The 18,652-nt window shown below is 58.2% G+C and overlaps 2 protein-coding genes across 2 annotated transcripts; one reads left to right on the top strand and one right to left on the bottom strand.

The window, feature by feature from the left end:
- Positions 1 to 229: 229 nt before the first annotated feature.
- Positions 230 to 14,274, bottom strand: CNTNAP1 (contactin associated protein 1). Its single transcript, XM_024553527.3, has 24 exons — positions 13,933 to 14,274; positions 12,944 to 13,045; positions 12,659 to 12,852; positions 12,056 to 12,203; positions 11,768 to 11,971; positions 11,031 to 11,215; positions 10,304 to 10,447; positions 9,391 to 9,652; positions 8,747 to 8,896; positions 8,320 to 8,491; positions 7,750 to 7,856; positions 7,492 to 7,611; positions 6,921 to 7,124; positions 6,566 to 6,722; positions 6,354 to 6,481; positions 5,881 to 6,066; positions 5,172 to 5,393; positions 4,688 to 4,927; positions 3,494 to 3,847; positions 3,211 to 3,338; positions 2,657 to 2,750; positions 2,233 to 2,478; positions 2,085 to 2,132; positions 230 to 1,601 (listed from the first exon to the last, which is right to left on the bottom strand). Exons 1-24 carry the CDS (start codon positions 13,994 to 13,996, stop codon positions 1,276 to 1,278), a joined length of 4,185 nt encoding a protein of 1,394 aa, XP_024409295.2. The 5' UTR covers positions 13,997 to 14,274; the 3' UTR covers positions 230 to 1,275.
- A 581-nt stretch (positions 14,275 to 14,855) lies between these two features.
- On the top strand, positions 14,856 to 16,846 carry CCR10 (C-C motif chemokine receptor 10). Its single transcript, XM_024553982.3, has 2 exons — positions 14,856 to 14,880; positions 15,637 to 16,846. The coding sequence occupies exons 1-2, from the start codon at positions 14,857 to 14,859 to the stop codon at positions 16,702 to 16,704; spliced, it is 1,092 nt and encodes a 363-aa protein (XP_024409750.2). The 5' UTR covers position 14,856; the 3' UTR covers positions 16,705 to 16,846.
- The last annotated feature ends 1,806 nt before the right edge of the window (positions 16,847 to 18,652 follow it).

The following is an 18,652-nucleotide window of genomic DNA, read 5'->3' as shown; positions in this document are numbered from 1 at the left end:
CAGCTTGGGTTGAAGCTTTAGCCTTTCGATCCCCACTTGCCTGCTGAGATCTGGGGCTGGGGAGGGAAGGGGCTGGTGAGAGCCAGGCAGGCTCCTGGTAGGTGACCCAAGGATTCCCAGGGCTCCCCTCAGAGATTTCCGATCCCTCAGATTAGTTCCCTTAAAACCATTGCGCTTACCCACTGCCCCCGCCCAACCAGGACACCAGCCACCGCACACAGTCTGGGACTCTGCCACTCTGCTTTATTGGAACGGCACCGAGGCCAAGAGCACAGCTTCATAGTGGAGGCCGGGCCAGGCTGGCTGAGTGACTGGCCAGCCTCACGGGACTTCCAGTACAGGAGAAGCAATCTGCAGACCGTGGCCGCAGCACAGGACAGGACAAATCGATTGATTTTTTCTTTTATATATAAACTGATATTTTAAAAATTAGAATGATATATAGTGGTTCTCTAGAGAGAAACTTTGCAACAAAAAATATATATATAAAGAATATGACCTCCTGGGCAAAGGAAGCAGCATCTCTGAGCGGAGGAAAGAGGGCTCCTCATGCATTGGAAGGGGTGTCAAGCCTTTGGACAGGCAGCAAGGCTACTGCATACTTTGGAAGAGGGAGGAGGGTAAAGGGCTGGCTAGTCAGTGTGCCTGCATTATTTTCTCTATGTTGCAAGTTTTTATGGCTTTGGCTAAAGCATGTGAAGCAGCGGAGGTACTAAAGTGCTAAGCTGAGGCCTCTTAGTCTTCGTAAAAAACAAAAAAGGAGGAGAGTGGGGGCCAGCGATGAGGCCCTCCCTAACCCCCAACTGAGTGGACACAGATGGAAGACATTCTGTAGGGCAGGGGTTAGACTGGGGGATATGATTTAGCCACCTCCTCCCCCATACCTTGTGCATCCCTACAATCCCACACATCTGTCCCTGCTGGGATTGAATGTTTGAAGACAGTTAATCTCTTCTGCACTCTTAATCCCTGGCAGCAGCTGGGACAGGGATGGCAGGAAGGGCCTGTCTTAACCCCATGAGGCTTCTCCTTTGGGGCAGAAAAACAATCAGGAGCCTAGAAAAACGGAAATGGGCAAGGCATTGGTTTAGGCAGTGAGGCTCAGCCACTCCCTTTGGTCCCATCTGTAGCTCTGCCCACCAAACTTGGCAGGAAGGGCATCCTCTGTATGAGTAGAACCAGCTAAGAGGAGCCAAATGTCCCTGACAGGGTTGAGTAGAGACAGGTACTGGGGGATTCAAAGAAGATGGACTTGGTCCCTGAAGCCCTTCTGATTCACTCAGACCTGGACTCCTCCAGGATCTGGGGTAGGTTTTGTTCCCGGGGACCTGGGGCTGGGGCCGGGGCTGGGCCTGGGGCTGGGCCTGGGGCTGGGGCTGGGGCTGGGGCTGGGCCTGGAGCTGAGGCTGGAACTTGGGTGGAAGCTGGTGTAGGGGCTGGGGCCTGGGCAGAGCCTGATGTAGGTAGGGGAGGTTTGCTGCCAGGGTAGTCGTGGGTGGCCTTGGGTTCATTGGTGTGGTAGGAACCCTTGTAGCGATGATTTTGCAGATAGAAGAGCACCAACATTCCCACCAGTCCCAGCAGCAGGAAGGCCACCAAAACTGAAGGGGGAAAAAAAACAGTTCAGAGCAGATCTTAGGGATTTCACCTGCACTTAGACGCACACGTACGGTTCAGACTGAAGCACACATGTGCAGCAGTGTCCGCTCTACAGAGCCATCGTGCTCTCCTACGTGTCTGCTGGTCTAACCCTGGCCTAACCCTGCCGTCTTCTCTTTCTAATACTCTCTTTTCATGTCCCTGGTAGTTACTGCAATTTCTTCTCTCTCTAGATGTTTCTATATCCCCATTTCCTCATTCCTTACCCACAGCCCCATCTTAATAATTCAGTTAAAAGTGTAGCATCCTCAAGCACTTAAAAACCTCCAGCTCCATTATGTGCCACCTTCAGCATAGCCTATCGCATTCTTCTTTGCCCCGCCGTGCACCTGGTTCCTTCCCCACCACTCGGCTCTGGGCACACAGGCAGGAAGGGGGTGCTGACGGTCAGAGGGTGGAGTCAGGGTGGGGACCGCACTACTCACAGCCTAAAAGTATGGCGACCCATCCGTCGTCATGGTAGTACGGGAAGTCTGAAGAGGAGAAAGCACTAGTTAGGAGAAGCCTCCCTCCTTACATGGTAAAAACCATTTTCTTTCCCCGTCACCCCTCTTCTGTGTCCCGGGGACATACCTGGGGGCAAATACCAGGGATCCAGCTCAGGTGGCACCTCTGTGACAAGACGTGGCATGGCTCCACAGTTAGATTCAGACAGTTCTCCCTGAACTCGGAGGGCCTCAGCTAGCTCAGCAGTCATGGGTCGGGGGGTCCGGAAGTGGGTCTTGAGGGGAGCCACATTGTTGAATCGAACACCGGACAGGCAGCCCGAGAAACCTGGGGTGTTGTAGCGCTGGATCTCTGGGTCAATTACTCCCGTCTCTGGTGGGGGGCGGGGGGAGATGAGCCTTGGATCACCAGTAGCCCTGTCCCCTTTCCCTGTCTGTAGGTACCACCCATCACCACCAGCACTGTGATTCCCAGTCCTCCACTCTCTTCTAGGCACCAGGGACTTCACCCACAGTTTCCTACCCAAAACGCACTGTCGCCTACAGCTTACCCATGACCCGGCCTAGATACAAGGCCTTGGGCGAGTCCAGCTGGCTGTCCACCAACAGTGAAAATTTCTGTTCTGTCAGCGGGAAGTAGTCCACCTGAGGCGGGGAGCGGGACGGGGGGGAGGGGATGAGGGGGGCGAACCAGAGGCAGACGCGGCCATGGTCACGCAGGAACTCTGTCCGAACTCTGTCCACACTGGTGTAAGTCCCAGCTCTGTCCCCGGTGGGCGACCCCTGGGCCCAGATGTAGGATTTGGTGTGGACAACCCGACAGCCTGGTTTGGAGCCTTGTTTTTGCAGCTGCCGAGGGTTTGACTTTGGGGAAACCACTGTACTTCCTGAGTCCATATAACGATTTATAAAACAGAGCTGTAAGAACACCTGCGTAACTGAGCTACTGTGAGACCTGTTGTTGGAGTCGCACGAGGTAACAAGTGTGAAGATCCTCTGTGAACTAGAATGTGCTCTACAAATGCTAAACATCTGACATTTTCCTGGGTGCTACCGCTAGACCGTGAGGCCGTGGTCGGAGCTGGGCCACCTGCCCCACACACACCTGGACAGAGAGGCTGCGGTAGACCCGGGTGATGTTGACGCTGTGGGGCTGGCCATCAGTGACGGGTCGGGTGGTCAGTTGGTACACGTAGGGGCTGGTGCCCAGCTGGTACCGCAGCTGCAGAGTCCCTGTGGGATGTGGCGAAGTCTCCTCTCAGGCCCTACAAGCCCCATTCTCTAAGAGCACGTGGGTTCTCGCAGGCATTAGCGAATCTATAGTCGTGAGAACGAAGGGTCCTGTGGAGGGATCTGGAGTAGCGGGGGAGAGCCCATTGGGAGCTTACCGTCTTCCTTGATGAGCACGGCCATGTAGTCGCGCACAAAGGAGCTGACGTAGAGCAGGACAGCGGGGGCGGAGTGGGTGCTGAAGCTGAAGGACACCTCCTCTCCAGTAACGTTGTAGACGGGACCCCGGTAACCCGGCACAGGCCGGCCGGGCTGCGGGTAGTCAGGCAGACGGTAGCCAGGGCCGTGGTAGCCAGGCACGTAGCCGGGCGTGTCATAGCCAGGGATGTAGCCTGGCTCGTAGCCGGGCACCGGCCTGCTCAACATGTGGGAGAACTCCCGGGCTGCGGAGCGAAGTGCCGACTGCAGGTTATAGCGCATCCAGGTGCCGGGCTCGAAGAAACCACCGATATCTGAAGGCAGATGTAGTGAGATCAGGGCTTCGTCCCCATGTTAAGATACTGTCTGTGTCAGCCACACACCCCCGCCCCTGGGACTTGCCTTCAGTTTCTGCCACCAACCACAGTTTCATCTAATCCAACCCCTGCATTTTACAGGTGGGGAAACCGAAGCTCAGATGAGTAGGGACTTGCTTAAGAATACACAGTAAGTGGAGAGCCAAGATTAGAACCGAGATAGCACGACCCCATCCAGTACCTTCACCACTACTCACACTTCCAAACCAAGACCAGAGGTCCCCTGCTCGTCCCTAAGCTCCTACATCTCCCCAGCTCCGCCAGACTTCCCGTCAACGACCCACCTGCTCTCACAGCCTCCTAGACCAGCCTTTGGGAGGATGCTGTCTGGGTGCATGTGCAGAGGTCTTGCTGTAGTGAATGACAAAGTTCTCCTTAACCGAGAACCAGGTTGGAGGCAGGTTTTAGGAGTGCAGCAATTGTCAAATAGGAAATGGCATAGGAGGGCCTCATGCAGCCTGAGGTGGGTATGCTTGCAAGGGGGGTAACCTGTGTTACCTTGGTGACAGGGGAAGATGGAAAAATTATTTGCTTGTTGCATTTGAGTTCTTTTCCTACCAGCTAGCTGTACCACCCCTTTCTTGTCCCATTTTATGCCTTTGGAGTCAGCCAGCATCCTCAGCTGCCTGATGGCCCCAGCTCAGAGCTCAGGAACGCAGGGGCAGCTCCAGTTTTCTTCTGGTGCTGACCTGACACCCTCCTTCCTTTCTTCCCTGCCTTCCCTGCGTCTCCTTACACCCTCGGGCTCCCTGCCCTCCCGTAACCAGCGGCACTGACCGTGGTTGCAGTATGGTCCATCAAATGCCGTGAGGTCACAGTCACATGTGTAGTAGCTGTAGCGCTCCACACAGCGGCCTCCATGGAAACAGGGGAACCGGGGGTGGGCACAGCGGCCCGTGCAGTTGGGTGAGGTACCCTCAGAGGCATTGGCGCGGCCTTCCAGGTTCAGAGTCACTCCATTCAGACGCATAGCCCTCAAGCAGCCCACAAAGGGGCGCCTCTTAAACTCTGCAGACCCTGGGAATGGTGGGCAGGTCAAGAAATCGATGCAGAACAAGAAACGGGTAAGTGTCGGGGTTGGGAAGGGAGCAGAAGGATGGAATAGAGCCAGGGACTGGAGAGGAAAGGTGGGCCTTTGGCTCACTGGGAGGCAAAGGGGATTGGGAGCTAAGACATGGGGTTCCCGAGAACAAAGGAGAGCAGCCTTGAGAGGGTGGGAAGGTTAAGGAGGCTTCAGACCTGCCTCTGGGTTGCCGCTCACCGACGTAGAGGGGCTGGTCGTACTCCAGCCAGATATAGGTCTGCAGGGGCATCGGCCGCACCACCCAGGGCCGGTGGTCCACACGGAGCCGGGCCTGCTTCACGTTGATTTCAGCCCGCACCAGGTGCCACTCATCATCGTTGAACTCGAAGTCCTCTGAGTGCACTGTAAGGTTCTCATCTCCGTTCCCCACATCGAAGGCGAAGACCACATCCCGGGATGCTAGAGGACAGGGTGAGGGGAGACTCAGACCTCCAAGAGCCCGTGCAGATTGCTCAGCAATACCTCCTCTCTCCTTCACTTGGAACTCCTGGGATGTCCCTCTAATTTGTCTACAGCCTGGGGCGACACCCATCAACTGCCTGAACCCTCATACCCCAGGTTTCCCCCAAATTTACAGATCCCTGAGCCAGCTTTCCAGCCCCACTTCTCAGGTTAGAAGCACAGCTGGTCAGCTAGGAGATACCCCAGGAGGCCAGCTCCCTTATTCCCAAACAAGGGGCCCAAGGCCCAGAGAGATGAATGGGGTGCCCCAGGTCACAGAGCCAGCTTTCCAGACAGAGCTGGGCCTAGAACCCAGGGTCATTGAAAGCCCGCTCCATCCTGCCCCTCGAAAGGGCATCTGCCCTTGTCTCTTGCCCCAGCCTCCACCTCCCCCATCTCTCCCCAGATAATATCACCCCATGTCCTCCCCAGCGCTTCTGCTCACTGTTCAGTTCCACCCGCACGTAGGGCCGGCACCACTGGTAGTACTGGCCCCCCTTGTTCTCTAGGAAGACTCCTGAGGGAGCCGAGGTCCGGAAGTAGAAGGAGATGTCAAGGCTGTGGTTGGCACAGATTGGAGGGAAGCGTAGGGTAGTCCCAGTGTGGAAGGAGATAGTGTTCCAGGAATTGCCTAGAAAACCAGGTGGAGGAAGGCCTTGTCAGGGAGGTTGGAGGGTGGGGGAGTAAGGGAGCTTCAGGGGAGTGGGGCAGGGGGAGACAAAGGTGACAGCTAGGGGACACCAAGGGCTGTAATGAAAGAGAGTAAGGTGTAGAGAAGCAATGCAGAGGGGTGGTGCCATAGCAGGACGTGGGGTGTCTGGCCATGTGTCCTGCAGGCACCCAGTGCGTCAGGTGGCCCAGATTTTGGAAACTGGAGAGCCGACCCTGGAGGGTGCACCAAAGGGGCCTGCCACTCACGATCGCCATAGCAGCGCAGAGGCCTCAGGAAGAACTGGGCCTCAGAAGTGGAGCGGTTTGTGTCCCCCACCACCACCTGAGTGACGGGCAAGTGGTCCACAAAGGTCAGCAGTCCCTTGTCGGTTCTCCTGTGGGGGCGAGATGCAGCGGCTCAGCCCCTGCCTTTCACGTGCCCCGGGACCCAGAAAGCCCTGTCCCTTTGCCTCCCTCACCACTGGGGCTGGTCAGCGTCACAGTTACAGTGCAGAGCAGGGTCCACGCAGCTCCGGTCCAGGCCACAGGCACAGCGCTGGATCCCAGGCTGGGAGCCTCCCCAGTAGAAGTGCTGCTCTTCGTTTCGGCCGATCCAGAAGCTGTACGGGTAGCCCCCTGGGGAAGAGGGGCAGGCAGCTTCCAGGCCCCGTCCCTCCACCAGCCTCTGGGCTCCCCTCTCACCCTTCTAACCAGCCAGGCTCTTGAATCTTCTAGCCCAGGGCTCCAGCTTAACCATCTGGTTTCTTTCTCCCAGGACCCCAATGGCCCCCCACTCCAGCTCTCCACCTCACCCTCCCGGCCCCCGGCCCCAACCTGCAGTGTTGAGCAGCCGGGAATTGTAGCAGGAGAATTCGATCCACTGTTCACAGTGCTGGGAAGCATTGGCCAGGGCACTGACTTCCTCCCAGGATGCATTCCAGTACTGGACAGCCCCCAGGAATGGCCGCTCCATGCTGGAGCCTGTCACCCGAGTTGTCCACAGCCTGTCATGCCGCACAACTGTCCATGCCCGGTTCTCTGGGGGAGGGGCAGGGACAGCTTTGGCTGGAGATGAGCATTCTCCACCCATCTCTCTGCCCACCTCCACCACTGCTGCCGCAACTCAGAGCCAACAAAAGTGGCCAGCAGCTGCACTCCAGCCCAGCCCTGGGCCCCGGGCCTTGTAGGCTGGAGGTGAGACAGCTGAAAGGGACCAGGGAGCTGGAATTTATCTGCAAGGCTAGATTACAAATTCTGGGGCGTCCTTTTGCCCTTCGGCCCTCCTTTAACCCCACCGCAGGTTACTCTTTCTGGCCACCATCCACCCTTCACACCTTCCCTGTTTCCCCCACAACCCAGCATAGCCTCGTCAGCTGCCCCTCCACCACCAATCAGAGCCCCTTACCTCGGATGTCACAGTACACCACAAATGGCTTCAGGGGGCCACTGCCGTCAGGGTCGATGGTGAAGTTTCCAGAAGTTTTCCCACTAAGCCGATAAGCCTCACAAGATTCCTTATACAAAGCTGGTAGGTGGCAGGGTGGGGAAAAGGCAACTATGGGTTCAGAGGGCTAGGAGAGCCAGCCCCACCACCTCTAGCAGCCTCATGATCCCCCCTCACCATCCCTGACTCTCCCCTATACCCCACGAGTGACCGGCTTACGTTCGTGGCAGGTCACCCCCTTGTAGCCGGTCAGCTCGCAATAGCAGATGAAGTCATCCCAAGACTGGTAGCAGCGTCCGTCATGCTCACACATGTTGGGGCTGCACCTAAGAAAGGGGCCGGCACTTGGGGCAGAAGCCTCATTGGGAGCCTGAGAGTGGGGCTGACCCCCACAGGCTCTGCTCCCAGGCCCCCGGAGAATGCCAGAACCCCATGAGAGACACCTTGCCCAACCAGCCAGACGTGGGGGGAAGTGCTAGGGCCTCAGGCAGGCCTCAGGGCTCAAGTACTGTTTCCCCCTCCCTAAAAGAACAAGTAATACTTTGTACCCCACCCCTAAAAGAAAACCTTCTAGGACCATAAAATAGATTCCTCATTTCCATTCTGAGCATATGTCACTTTAAGGGAAGATACAGGAGGTGAGAGATCAAGGAGGAATCATCTCCAGGTGGGAGACTGAGGAGCTGGGATCAGAAGAAAGATTATTGAGAAAGGCCACTCCCTTTGGGACATCATGGAAGAGGACTTTGAAGGGGGTCACCTCTGGCAGGGAGAGGAGCTTCTGGATACCTGTCAGTGATGCCACACGTGTCAAAGAGGACCTCGGCGAAGTATCCAAGCCGCCGGCCTTCCACCAGAGTCAGGTTGACTAGTTGACCATCCACCTTGAACAGCTCCATGCAGCCGTGGAATGCCGTCTGGTTGGAGTGGCAGCCCCATCGACTGACTGGCTTGGGACAACCTGGAGCAACCACCCCTGTGAGACCCTCCCCACAGGACACCCCAGAGACCCTCCCCCAGGGAGATGCCAAGGGAGAGCCAGACGGGAAGGGAGGAGAGCAACAGGTCATGGCAGTGACTTTCCAGTTTCCGAGGCTCCAGAGTGGGAAGAGGGGTATATCCCTACGAAGCTCTTCATGTCGTCCCACCTGGGTGGACTCCGCTGGCAGCCTCCCCTCCCAGGGACAGGGGTCTGGCCAGGTTAGCTGCCACTCACCGCCAAAGAAGTATGAAGTCCCTGTGCGGATCAGCAGCGGGTATGAGACCCTGACCTCTGCCCCCTCCACGTCATCAATGCTGATGACTGCATGGTTTTCCTGTGCTGCAAAGTTCACCTCGTGCCAAAAGCCATCATTCAGGCGGTACCCTGGATGGGAAAGGAGGCTACTGTGGTGGGAAAGCACCAGGCCCTAGGAGAAATGTGTCTTTCATGGGGAGGCAGCGCCCCAACTCTGCATCCCAACAGCAGCCTGTGTTCCCCTCCCATTGTTGCACTTATCACCGGAGCAGTGACATCTCTGGGTGTCTCTCTTCACCATGCATAACCCCAGCAGCTTGTCCAGTCTGCAAAGTTATAAATGAGTAACAACCACCTCCAGAGACTCCTTGGAATTGGAGAATAGATCAGGACTCAGCCTTCCTGCTTCTCCCAGCACCTAAGGCCCCTCAAGTCTGCCCCCAGCCCCAGCTGCCTCCATCCTCTCCCACCTTTTCCCAGGGTCCTGGGACCACCTGCTTTCCCCCCCTCACCCCCTCACCCCGCTCCAATATGCCATGCCTCAGGCCAGGCCTACAACCTCTCCAGCTCTCCTCTGCCCTTCCCCGGCCTCCTAGCGCCCCGCACCCCCATCCACCCCTCACCAGCGGCGAACTGCAGCTTCTTTCGGCCTGTCTGCGCGATGGACACGTTGACCTGCCCTTCGCTGAGCATCAGCTCCACGTGGCCCAGCCCGTCCCCCAGTTGGGAGTAAAGCAGCAGCCCTGTGAGGTCCCAGGTGCGGAAGCGGAAGGAGACTGCCAGGCGGCCGCGGCGCGGGAAGCCAGGCACTTGCACGAAGTTGTGAGGACCTCCGAAGTTGACCGGGTGAGGGACCGGGTCCAGGCAGCGGAAGGCCACCTTGCCCTGGGGGCGAAAGTGAGGATCCATCAGTGGCCCAAAGCAGCGGCATCTGCTGGGAAAATTCCATTTTCATACTGGTCTCTTTGTCTGATTTCTCGCTGGGCGTGGGAGCGTGGGGACCTAGGGCTAAGACCTCCATCCCTGACCTTTCCCAGCCCCCCCACCAAACACGTCCGACTGTAGAGCGGGTCTCCGCTTGCTCGCTATCACTGATCTGCACCGTCTTCAGGGTGGCAGCCTTCCTTCCTTCCAACGGCCAGGGGCGATTTCCTGCAGGTTTTACGGCGGCCCTACTGAATCGCAGGCTCCTGAGCTGGGGCCGGGGGATCCCACCAAAAGGGCCTTGAGTTCAAGCCCCTGCTAAGCCGTCGCACCACTGCGCGGCCCCTCGCCGAGCCTCCCCAGGGCTGTGCGCCTTATTTTCCTCATCTATTCACCGAGGAGGTGGATGGCCAGACCACAGCTTCCTAACTGGGCGGTAGAGGGGTGAACTCTGCACTTCCTGCGATTCCGTGATGCCCCCCACGTGAGCCTCTGGCTGCAGAAAAAGAGGGCCTGGGCTTTCATCTGCTTGTTGAGACCTCTTCCCGCTCCACCTCTTTGCTTTCCAAGCGGCTCTGATGTCCCATTCTCCCAGGTCCCCTGCCCACTGGCCTCGAAGGTGATCCGCGAATGGCGCCGCACAGCCAGGTCCGCGATGTTGACTCGGTTGAAGATTATGTTTTCCATGCAGCCACGGAAATTATGCCGATAGCCCAGGTTTTTCTGCGCGGCGCCCACCAGGCCCCCGATGAACATCTACGGACGGGGTAGGGGGTGAAGTTCCCTGGGTGCGGGAGCGTGCGCGTGCTTTCCTTGCGCTCCCCGCCACACAGCTTTGTAAGACACTTGAAATACGCATTTCCTCAGTATCGGTATTAAAGGTGTAAGCTTGCTGGGCCTCCCGAGGTTTGGGTTCTAGTCCCGAACCCACCACAAAGTGGCTGCACGCCCTTGGGCAAGCCCATACAGCTTTCTGGGATTCTTCACAAGTGGACCGAGGCCAGGGTCTTTACCAGCTCCAGAGAGTTGGGCAACCCAAAGGGGTAATTTTCTCATCTCGCCCAATCCCCCGAATCCAGATTTCCAAAACCGCATCTCAGCAGTTCTGGGGTGGCGCCCAGGGATCTGCATGTTAACAGCAACAGCAACAAAACCGCAGGCCTTTGTGTGAGCTACAAGTTTGCCAAAAGCTACCAGGATATTCAGACACCGGAAAGCAAGGGCTTACCCTTGGTGGAGGGAAGTGCTGCCCTCCTCCACCCCCGACCCCCACCCCCGACCCCCATCACCGACCCACCCAGAACCCCACTCAATCAAATGAGCCTCCTGCTCTGCTTACCTCGGTGTCCAGGTTCAGTCTCTCGAAGTCGCCATTGAGAATGAAACGCTGCACGTAGCCGTCCAGGGTGAGATTGGCCTGGCGTCCAAACCGGTCCACACGCACATAATGCCAGTGCTGGTCATTGAGGACCCCACCGGCACTCACCGAAGTGTGTCCGGGCCTTGGCTCAATGGGGCTGCTGCCTGAGGGGCAATAAGGCTGGGTCAGGCCTTGAACCTGGAGATCCCCAGGAAGCCCCCCAGGCCAAGCAGCAGCCAGGGACTGTGGGCATACAGAGTCTGGACCACCAGGAGTCTGGGATAGAGTGGTGGTCATTGGCAAGGATGTGACTTAGGGTGAGACAATTAACCTCTTTGATCCTCTGTTTTCCTATTGGTAAAACTTGGGACATGATAGCTGCTCCTACTTCATCATGTGGATGTTCCAAAAAAACTAATTAGATGCAAAAATAATGACCATTGTGTGTGTGTGTGTGTGACGTTTTTACAATGAGGAGACTGGGACTGGAGAAGTGCCTTGTCCAAGGTCACACGGCTAGCAGGTAGTAGAGCTGAGACTGGAATCCAATCTGCTACCTCGCTGTCCAGTGTTTTGCTAGCACCAAATTCTACGCGGGAAAGGCGGGGTGGTTGGTCCAAATAGAAGAGGGCTTCAGGAGCAGGTGCGGCTTCGCGGAGAAGGTGGGGCGAAGGGCGCGGCGACAGCGCCTCCAGAGTCGCCACCGGTTCGCTCACCCAGGCTCATGTGCAGCAGCAAGTGCGCCCCCTTCAACTCCAGAGTCACGTAGTCGCCCTGGACGCCCTCGGCGTGCAGCAGGAGCCCGTCCTTCTCTTCGGTCTTGAAGCTGAAGGCGATCACGTCCCACAGGCTTCGGCTGACCCCTCGCGGAAAGCGGTACGAGATGGCATCATCGCCGTCGAAATAGAGCACATCGGACTCTGCGCAAACGACCGTAGGTGGGCCGGGGACGGGGAGACTGTGTGTCTCCCCGGGCCCCCTCCACGACCTCCGCGCACACTCACGGTAAGGACAACCGTAGAGGCCCAGCCTCAGGCCGATCTTGCCGCGCGGGTTCCAAGCCAAGGGCACGATGCGGATGTAGCGCGCGGTGAAGTGGTAGTGCAGGTCGTGGCGCACCACCGCCGAGTCGTTCACGTTACCGAAGAAGGTCTGAGGGGGAAGAGGAGAGGAGTGACCGGGTCCCCACCCCGGACTTGTTCCCAGCAGCGTCCCAGCCCACAGTTGTCGCCACCAGCCAATCTCCACGTCGGGAAAGCAAACACTCCTTGGTCTCCCCTGACTTCAGGGCTTGATGCAAACACAGTTCCCCCAGCCTAGAGTGTCCTCTCCCACTCTCCTATTATTTCCTCAAAGCTCAACTCAGGGGTCACTTCCTTCAGGAAGCTCTCCCAGATTTTACCCTGAGGTTGTCAAACCCTGCCGTCTGGGAGTGTCTCGCACACACAGCGAGCTTACAGTCCCTGGGGACGGAGTCTCCGGAGTGGAAGTCACTGCTCCTCATCTGTGCCCTCACCACTGCCTCCTCCGTTCCCCATGGCGAGTGCCCAGCCCCGGCTGCTAAGCTGAGGAGGTCCCCCACGTGCATGTGCAGGAGGCTGGAGTACCGCATTGTGCCCTTGCTGGTAGAATGGCGTCCAGCTGTCCACTCGGTCTCCATAGAGCAGAGTGTAACGTGTGACCCAGTCCCAAGAGTTAAAGGAACCCTGGGTGGCCACAGCCCGAATCCGGTGCTTCTTCATTAAGTCGATCTGGAGCCAGGGATTCGGGTCCCCAATCCGGGGAGACCATCCGCTTATGCCTACAGAAGGAGCAAGGGCTTTCACCACTGGCTCCCCCTTTCCCCGCAGCCCTCCAGATCCCCCAACTCCTCCATGGGGCCAGGTGCTCACCATGCAACCGGGCAAAGCGCGCCGTGGTGAAGAGCCCATAGTAGGAGGAGGCACCCAGGGAGCGGGCGTACAGGGGCCCGACCAGCTCTTCGTCACAGCCGTCTGCGTTGGGGGAATGGACATATTGGTCAGGACGGCCCCTCCCAGGCCCTCCCAAAGGCCCCACACACTGAGCAACTAGAGCTCCTCCTCCTCAGTTCCCCAGAGGCAGACCCAGCCCTAACTTAAGCCATCTAATCAACCAGGCCGCAGCAACCACTCACACTCAGGGGAAGAAGCTGACTTCTTTGGGGGAACCCTTAAGACGGACCCTCCCTAGTCCTGTTCCAGCTTTGACACCCGCCGGACACACAGTATCCCAACACACAGTCTGAAACTGAGCATCTTTCACAACCCGAGTCAGCCTGACACCAATCCAGCGGCATCGTGAGCAGCACTCCCACTCATGAGCATCCCCAACCTGCATCAATTCCAGATCCAGGCCTTGGTCCCAACCCCAGCCAGTCCTGGCACCATCATCAGCTCCAGGTCCAACCTTAGCAACAGTCAGCCACCAACCCCTGCTTGGATCCCAGCCCCAAAGGCCAGCCCTCACCCTCAAACCCTAGCCCCTGGGCCAGTGCCAAACGCAACCCCAGCCCTGGCAAAACCTTAAACCAACCCCGGATCACCAGTAACGCCCTTATCCCCAACCCTCAAACCCAGGCACTAGCTCCGGCTTGGATCGTAGTGCCAAATCCCGGCCAGGGCCGACTCTATCCTCGGCTCCGGCTCTGAGCCCAGCCCCAGCCCCGGGTGCACGCGCCAGCCTCCGAGCTGCATTGCGGAGCGCGGGGGAGAGGAAGGAAAGGATGAAAGCGAGCGAGGAGCGAGCGCGCGCCGGCCGGGAAGGGACCCACGACCACCCAGCCGCAATGCGGTTCGGGACGCGCCCTGCAGGCTTTGAACTCCCGGATCCAACCCTGCCGTCCTCCGAGCCCCGCACTCACAGTAGCCCCAGCCCTGAGCTCCTGAGACCGCGGCAAGCAGGATACAGAAGAGCCGGAGACTCATCCTGCAGGGTTGATGGGTCTCCGCCGCCGCCTCCCGGTGCCTGGTTCGGGCTGGGGCTCCAGTTCCAGCTCTGGCTCCCAGCTCTCCGGGGGTTCGCAGCGGGTCACCGTCTCTCCTCCTTACCCACCCTCTCTCTTTCCTTTCTCCCCCAACCCTTCTCCCCCCGCCCCCCCTCCCTCAGTCGTTCCTGGTCTCCGCTGTTCTCTCTTCTGTCCTTTCCACCATCTGTCCTCTCACCTCCCCCCTCCCCAGCCTCTTTCCCTGCACGCGTTGCTTTCCCGGACCCCGCGCAAGCGCGCGCCTCAGCCTTGCTTCGAAAGGGCGGGGGTAGAGAGCCTCCAGCCACCGGGAAATACCCTGAATAACCGAGGCTGGCAAGGACTGTGGTCGCAGGGGTGGGGGAAGGGAGGTCGTGAAAAATCCAAGGCGCGTCGCGCGGGGGGGCGGGGGGGGCTGGAAGGGGGAGTTCCCTGGAGGTGGGGAGAAGAATAAGTAAAAGAGTCTAACATTTTCCAAAGGCAAATTAAGAGTATGTTCCAAGCATCCTCATAACCCTGTGAATTCAGCATTTTTACCTTTTACTCCACTTTGCAGATGAAAATCCCGAGGCTCAGAGAGGTCAAAAAAAACCTTACGATCACACAGGTAGCTAGCAAACGAGGCTATTGCAAAAAGCCATTCTTTTCCCACTGAGATAAGTTGTTTTTTAGGGGGGGTGGAATGGTAAAGTTAGGTAGAGAGGGCTCACAGACCCTAGTACCCACCGCCCTCTTGGCCCCTCTCCCCGCCCCTTCCTTCCTGTCCCACTAGTTTAACTTCTCTCCCCAGTGGCTATACCTCAGAAACCTGTGTAGCCAGAGATGGGGACCGAGCCCGCAGAACAGGTGGGACTGGGGGCTGGGAGGGAAGGATTGCAGAGAGGGAGGGAAAGGAAAAGGCATGGGGTCCCACTCCGGGCCACAGGACTCTGCCGGGTCATGATCTGTCCAGGCTGCCTGGAGCCATTTGGGAGCAGGAGCCCTCCAGGAAAATGGGGCTGGTGAATGTGAGGGTGGCGCTGGGGGACGGGACTGGAGCTGAAAGGAAGGGTGAGCAGAAAGTAGAGGTCTCAGGTGCTAAGGGAAAACCTGAGCCCCAACTCTGGAGACCGGCTCGTCCTGAGTAGTTCAGTGCACCTGTACTGGAGGTAGAGGTGGGGGTTGGGGAGGGGACCAGGCCGCCAGGTCTGAGGCAAAGCCTGCACGTGGACGTTCTTCCAGGAGAGGGCGCTGCAAGCAGAACGGAAGCTTCAAGGTTTATTAACAATACAAACCCTTGGCCTATGAAGAGCACAGATGCTTCACATCCATTATCTTGCTATTTCAAACAGCCCTGCCAGGTGGGCTGGTCAGGATTTCTAATCTCTACATTATGTATTGGGCAACTGAGATCCAGAAAGAGCAAGTGGCTTCCTCAAGGTCACCCAGAAAGCTGGACACAGGCAGGAAGGGTGCAAGGGAAGTCAAGGCCTGTTGCAGGTGTGCTGGGGAGTTTGGAAAAGAGTTTGTGCCTTCTCCCGGCTTAGAAGGGGTGGTGGGAGGGGGAGGGGAGTGGGCAGAGAAGGATTCCTGAAGTCTCTCCTCTCATTTTGCCCTCCCCAGGTCTCCTCGGGCCCTTATTCCGGGTACGGTGAGGAAGCGTACTCGCCTGGGCCGTTTCCAGAGGTTTGCCACAAGGCGGATGTCCAGGCCTTCAGTCGAGCTTTCCAATCCAGTGTCTCCCTAACGGTGACTGCCCTAGGTGTGGCGGGCAATGGCCTGGTCCTAGCCACCCACCTGGCAGCCCGACGTGCTACCCGCTCACCCACCTCTGCCCACCTGCTCCAGCTGGCCCTGGCCGACCTTCTCCTGGTCCTGACCCTTCCCTTTGCTGCAGCTGGGGTTCTGCAGGGTTGGAGTTTGGGAAGTGTCACCTGCCGTGCCATCTCTGGCCTCTACTCGGCCTCCTTCCACGCAGGCTTCCTCTTCCTGGCCTGTATTAGCGCTGACCGCTATGTGGCCATTACGCGAGCCCTCCCAGCTGGACCTAGGCCCTCCGGGCGGGGCCGAGCACACTTGGTCTCAGCCATCGTGTGGCTGCTGTCGCTGCTCCTGGCACTGCCTGCTCTCCTTTTCAGCCAGGACGGGCAGCGGGAAGGCCAACGGCGCTGCCGTCTCATCTTCCCGGAAGGCCTGACTCAGACGGTGAAAGGAGCGAGTGCAGTCGCGCAGGTGGTCGTGGGCTTCGCGCTGCCTCTGGGCGTCATGGTGGCCTGCTATGCGCTCCTGGGCCGCACGCTGCTGGCCGCCAGGGGGCCGGAGCGCCGGCGTGCGCTGCTCGTCGTGGTGGCCCTGGTGGTGGCCTTCGTGGTGCTGCAGCTTCCTTACAGTCTCGCCTTGCTATTGGATACAGTCGACCTACTGGCCGCGCGCGAGCGGAGCTGCGCTGCCAGTAAGCGCAAAGATCTGGCACTGCTGGTGACCGGGGGCTTGGCTCTCGCCCGCTGCGGCCTCAACCCGTTGCTCTACGCTTTTCTGGGCCTGCGCTTCCGCCAGGACCTGCGGAGGCTGCTCCGCAGTGGGAGCTGCAGCTCCGTGCCTCATCCCGGCGGCTGCTGCCCGGGTCGGCCCCGCCTTTCTTCCTGCTCGGCTCCCACTGAGACCCACAGTGTTTCCTTGTGGGACAACTAAGGCGGCGAATCAAGAGGAGGGTGCAAGCCGAGGAAATGAATCTGGGAAGGCAGTGGGGAAGTGGAGTAGGTGGGGGTACGCTGAAAAAGATGTAGGGACCTACACGAATTGCTTATATACTTTGCCACATTAAACTGATAACATGGAAATGAGATACAACCCAACAACTGTTACTATTTTTGAGTCACTGACTTGGAAGTGATTTGTAGCAGGGCAGAGACATGGGTTTCCCCTCCACCCCCGCCCCCACCTCCACCTCCAGAGCGCTGGGCTCTGAGTGGAAGGTGATGAGAGCCTGAGTGGGGGTGGGGGGCTGCTGAGCCTGCTAAAGCTCCAGGCACTGACCGCCCCCCCCCCCACCACCACTTTCACCGCTCTCTGCCGACAGAGGTGAGGTGGGAAAGCTGCCAGGCGAGGAGGGGCGGGGGTTCCTCTTGAAATAGGTAAGGAAGAGCTTTCTAATAACCAAAGTGCTATCCAGTAATGGCTGCCTTAGCAAGTACCGCGTTCGCGGCCTCTGGAATGTTCAGGCTGAGTCTGTCGGGGACTGTGTGTGCCCGTGTGCGGTGCGGGGATAGGGACGAGGCAGGAGATTCCTGTTTTGGGTGGGCTTTTGGATTAGATTACCATTTTATAGTCTCTTCTAAGGTTCTGTGGTGGAAAAGAAAAAAGAAATACAAAGTTGAGTCGGAGTTTTTTCACCTTGGAGAAAAACCAAGGAGAGAATTCCAATGTGCAAATTTCCAAAGAGTCATTATCATGGGCGTGGTGGGGGTGGAGGTGGCTGCTGTTCTCAGTCTTCCCCGGGAAGGGGTCAGAGGAAACGCACTGAGCCTGCTGGAAAGAGAGAGGTTAGACTTCGGAAAGGACTTCCCTGCAAGAAGGGCCTGGGATCCAGACGGGGAAGAGAGTATATATCGTTGCGGTGTCTCCACGCCCAGGAAACCTTGGTGCAGGCCACTCATCTGGGGCCAGGGCCGGGGCCAGGGCAGGATGGTCTGTAGAGACGGTCGCGTTGATTCCTGGTCTTTGTTTTACACAATCACGACAGGCAGGATGATGTTCACGTGCGACAACTCTTGCAGTTTAATATCCGGTCGGCGAAGCTGTCGGACCACTCCAGCCAGCAGTCTGGGGACCTGGGGAAAGAAGGGCGTGGCGTGGCGGGGAGGTCTCCAGGGAGGCGCTGGCCTGACGTCCCCGCCCTGTCCTGCCCAGCTCAGCTCGGACAAGCCTTCCATCCCAGAGCCTCTGGCGGCTGAGATCGAAGCGCGGCATCTAGGGGCCGTGAACTTCGGAATCGGAATGCGCGGAGATGGCACCGATCCTCAAAATGCCCCACACACCGACCACTGGGGGTCAACCTGGAACCCTCCACCGGCCGCCCGAGGAAATCGTCGCTGAGTCAGCAACGCACGCGCGCGCCCGCGGTCACCCGGGTCCCCCGCCCCGTCCGCAGCCCCGCCCCGGGTTAACCCCTTCCTGCACAGAACCGCAGGATATTCGCCCGGAGAGGCCTCCACTCTATCCGAAGACAGCAGAATTCCCTAGAATCCCAAGTCACTCTCCCTATTGGAGTTCAGTGAGCTACGCGCTCTAAATTAGATTTCTTCACTTCAAAAAGGAGGTGACTCATGGTGAGGAACTGGACTTCATCCAGGGCGGAGAGCCACCTCCAGAGCTGTGCCTGGCGCAGGTAGTCTCAGGGACCCTGAGGCCTTACGCAGGGGTTCAGAGGGCAGCAATCGGGGTCTGCCTCGATGCCCTATGCCCTTCGTCCTCCAAAGATGCTTCTCAGGAGGGTTTTTAATCTGTAGGTTGGTGAGCCAAGAGTTAAAACAAGAGCTTGAAGGCGGGCTTCCGTGACGTCATTAGCACTCCGCGTCCGACCTCAGAGACGGGGGCGTGACTAACATCGCACCGCTCCCTCCCTCCCTATTCCCTTGCT

Source organism: Desmodus rotundus, chromosome 9, assembly GCF_022682495.2.
Source record: "Desmodus rotundus isolate HL8 chromosome 9, HLdesRot8A.1, whole genome shotgun sequence".
Classification (NCBI taxonomy): domain Eukaryota; kingdom Metazoa; phylum Chordata; class Mammalia; order Chiroptera; family Phyllostomidae; genus Desmodus; species Desmodus rotundus.
The sequence above is the reverse complement of the archived record's forward strand: the minus strand, read 5'-3'. Positions and strand labels throughout refer to the sequence as shown.

Coding starts and splice junctions, on each gene's coding strand:
- CNTNAP1 (XM_024553527.3), bottom strand. CDS start 13,996: ATGAGTCTCCGGCTCTTCTGTATCCTGCTTGCCGCGGTCTCAGGAGCT. Junction 9,653..10,303: donor ATTCGCGGATCACCTTCGAG/GCCAGTGGGCAG, acceptor TTTCGCCCCCAG/GGCAAGGTGGCCTTCCGCTG. Junction 8,492..8,746: donor GACTTCATACTTCTTTGGCG/GTGAGTGGCAGC, acceptor TGGTTGCTCCAG/GTTGTCCCAAGCCAGTCAGT.
- CCR10 (XM_024553982.3), top strand. CDS start 14,857: ATGGGGACCGAGCCCGCAGAACAG. Junction 14,881..15,636: donor GGACCGAGCCCGCAGAACAG/GTGGGACTGGGG, acceptor TGCCCTCCCCAG/GTCTCCTCGGGCCCTTATTC.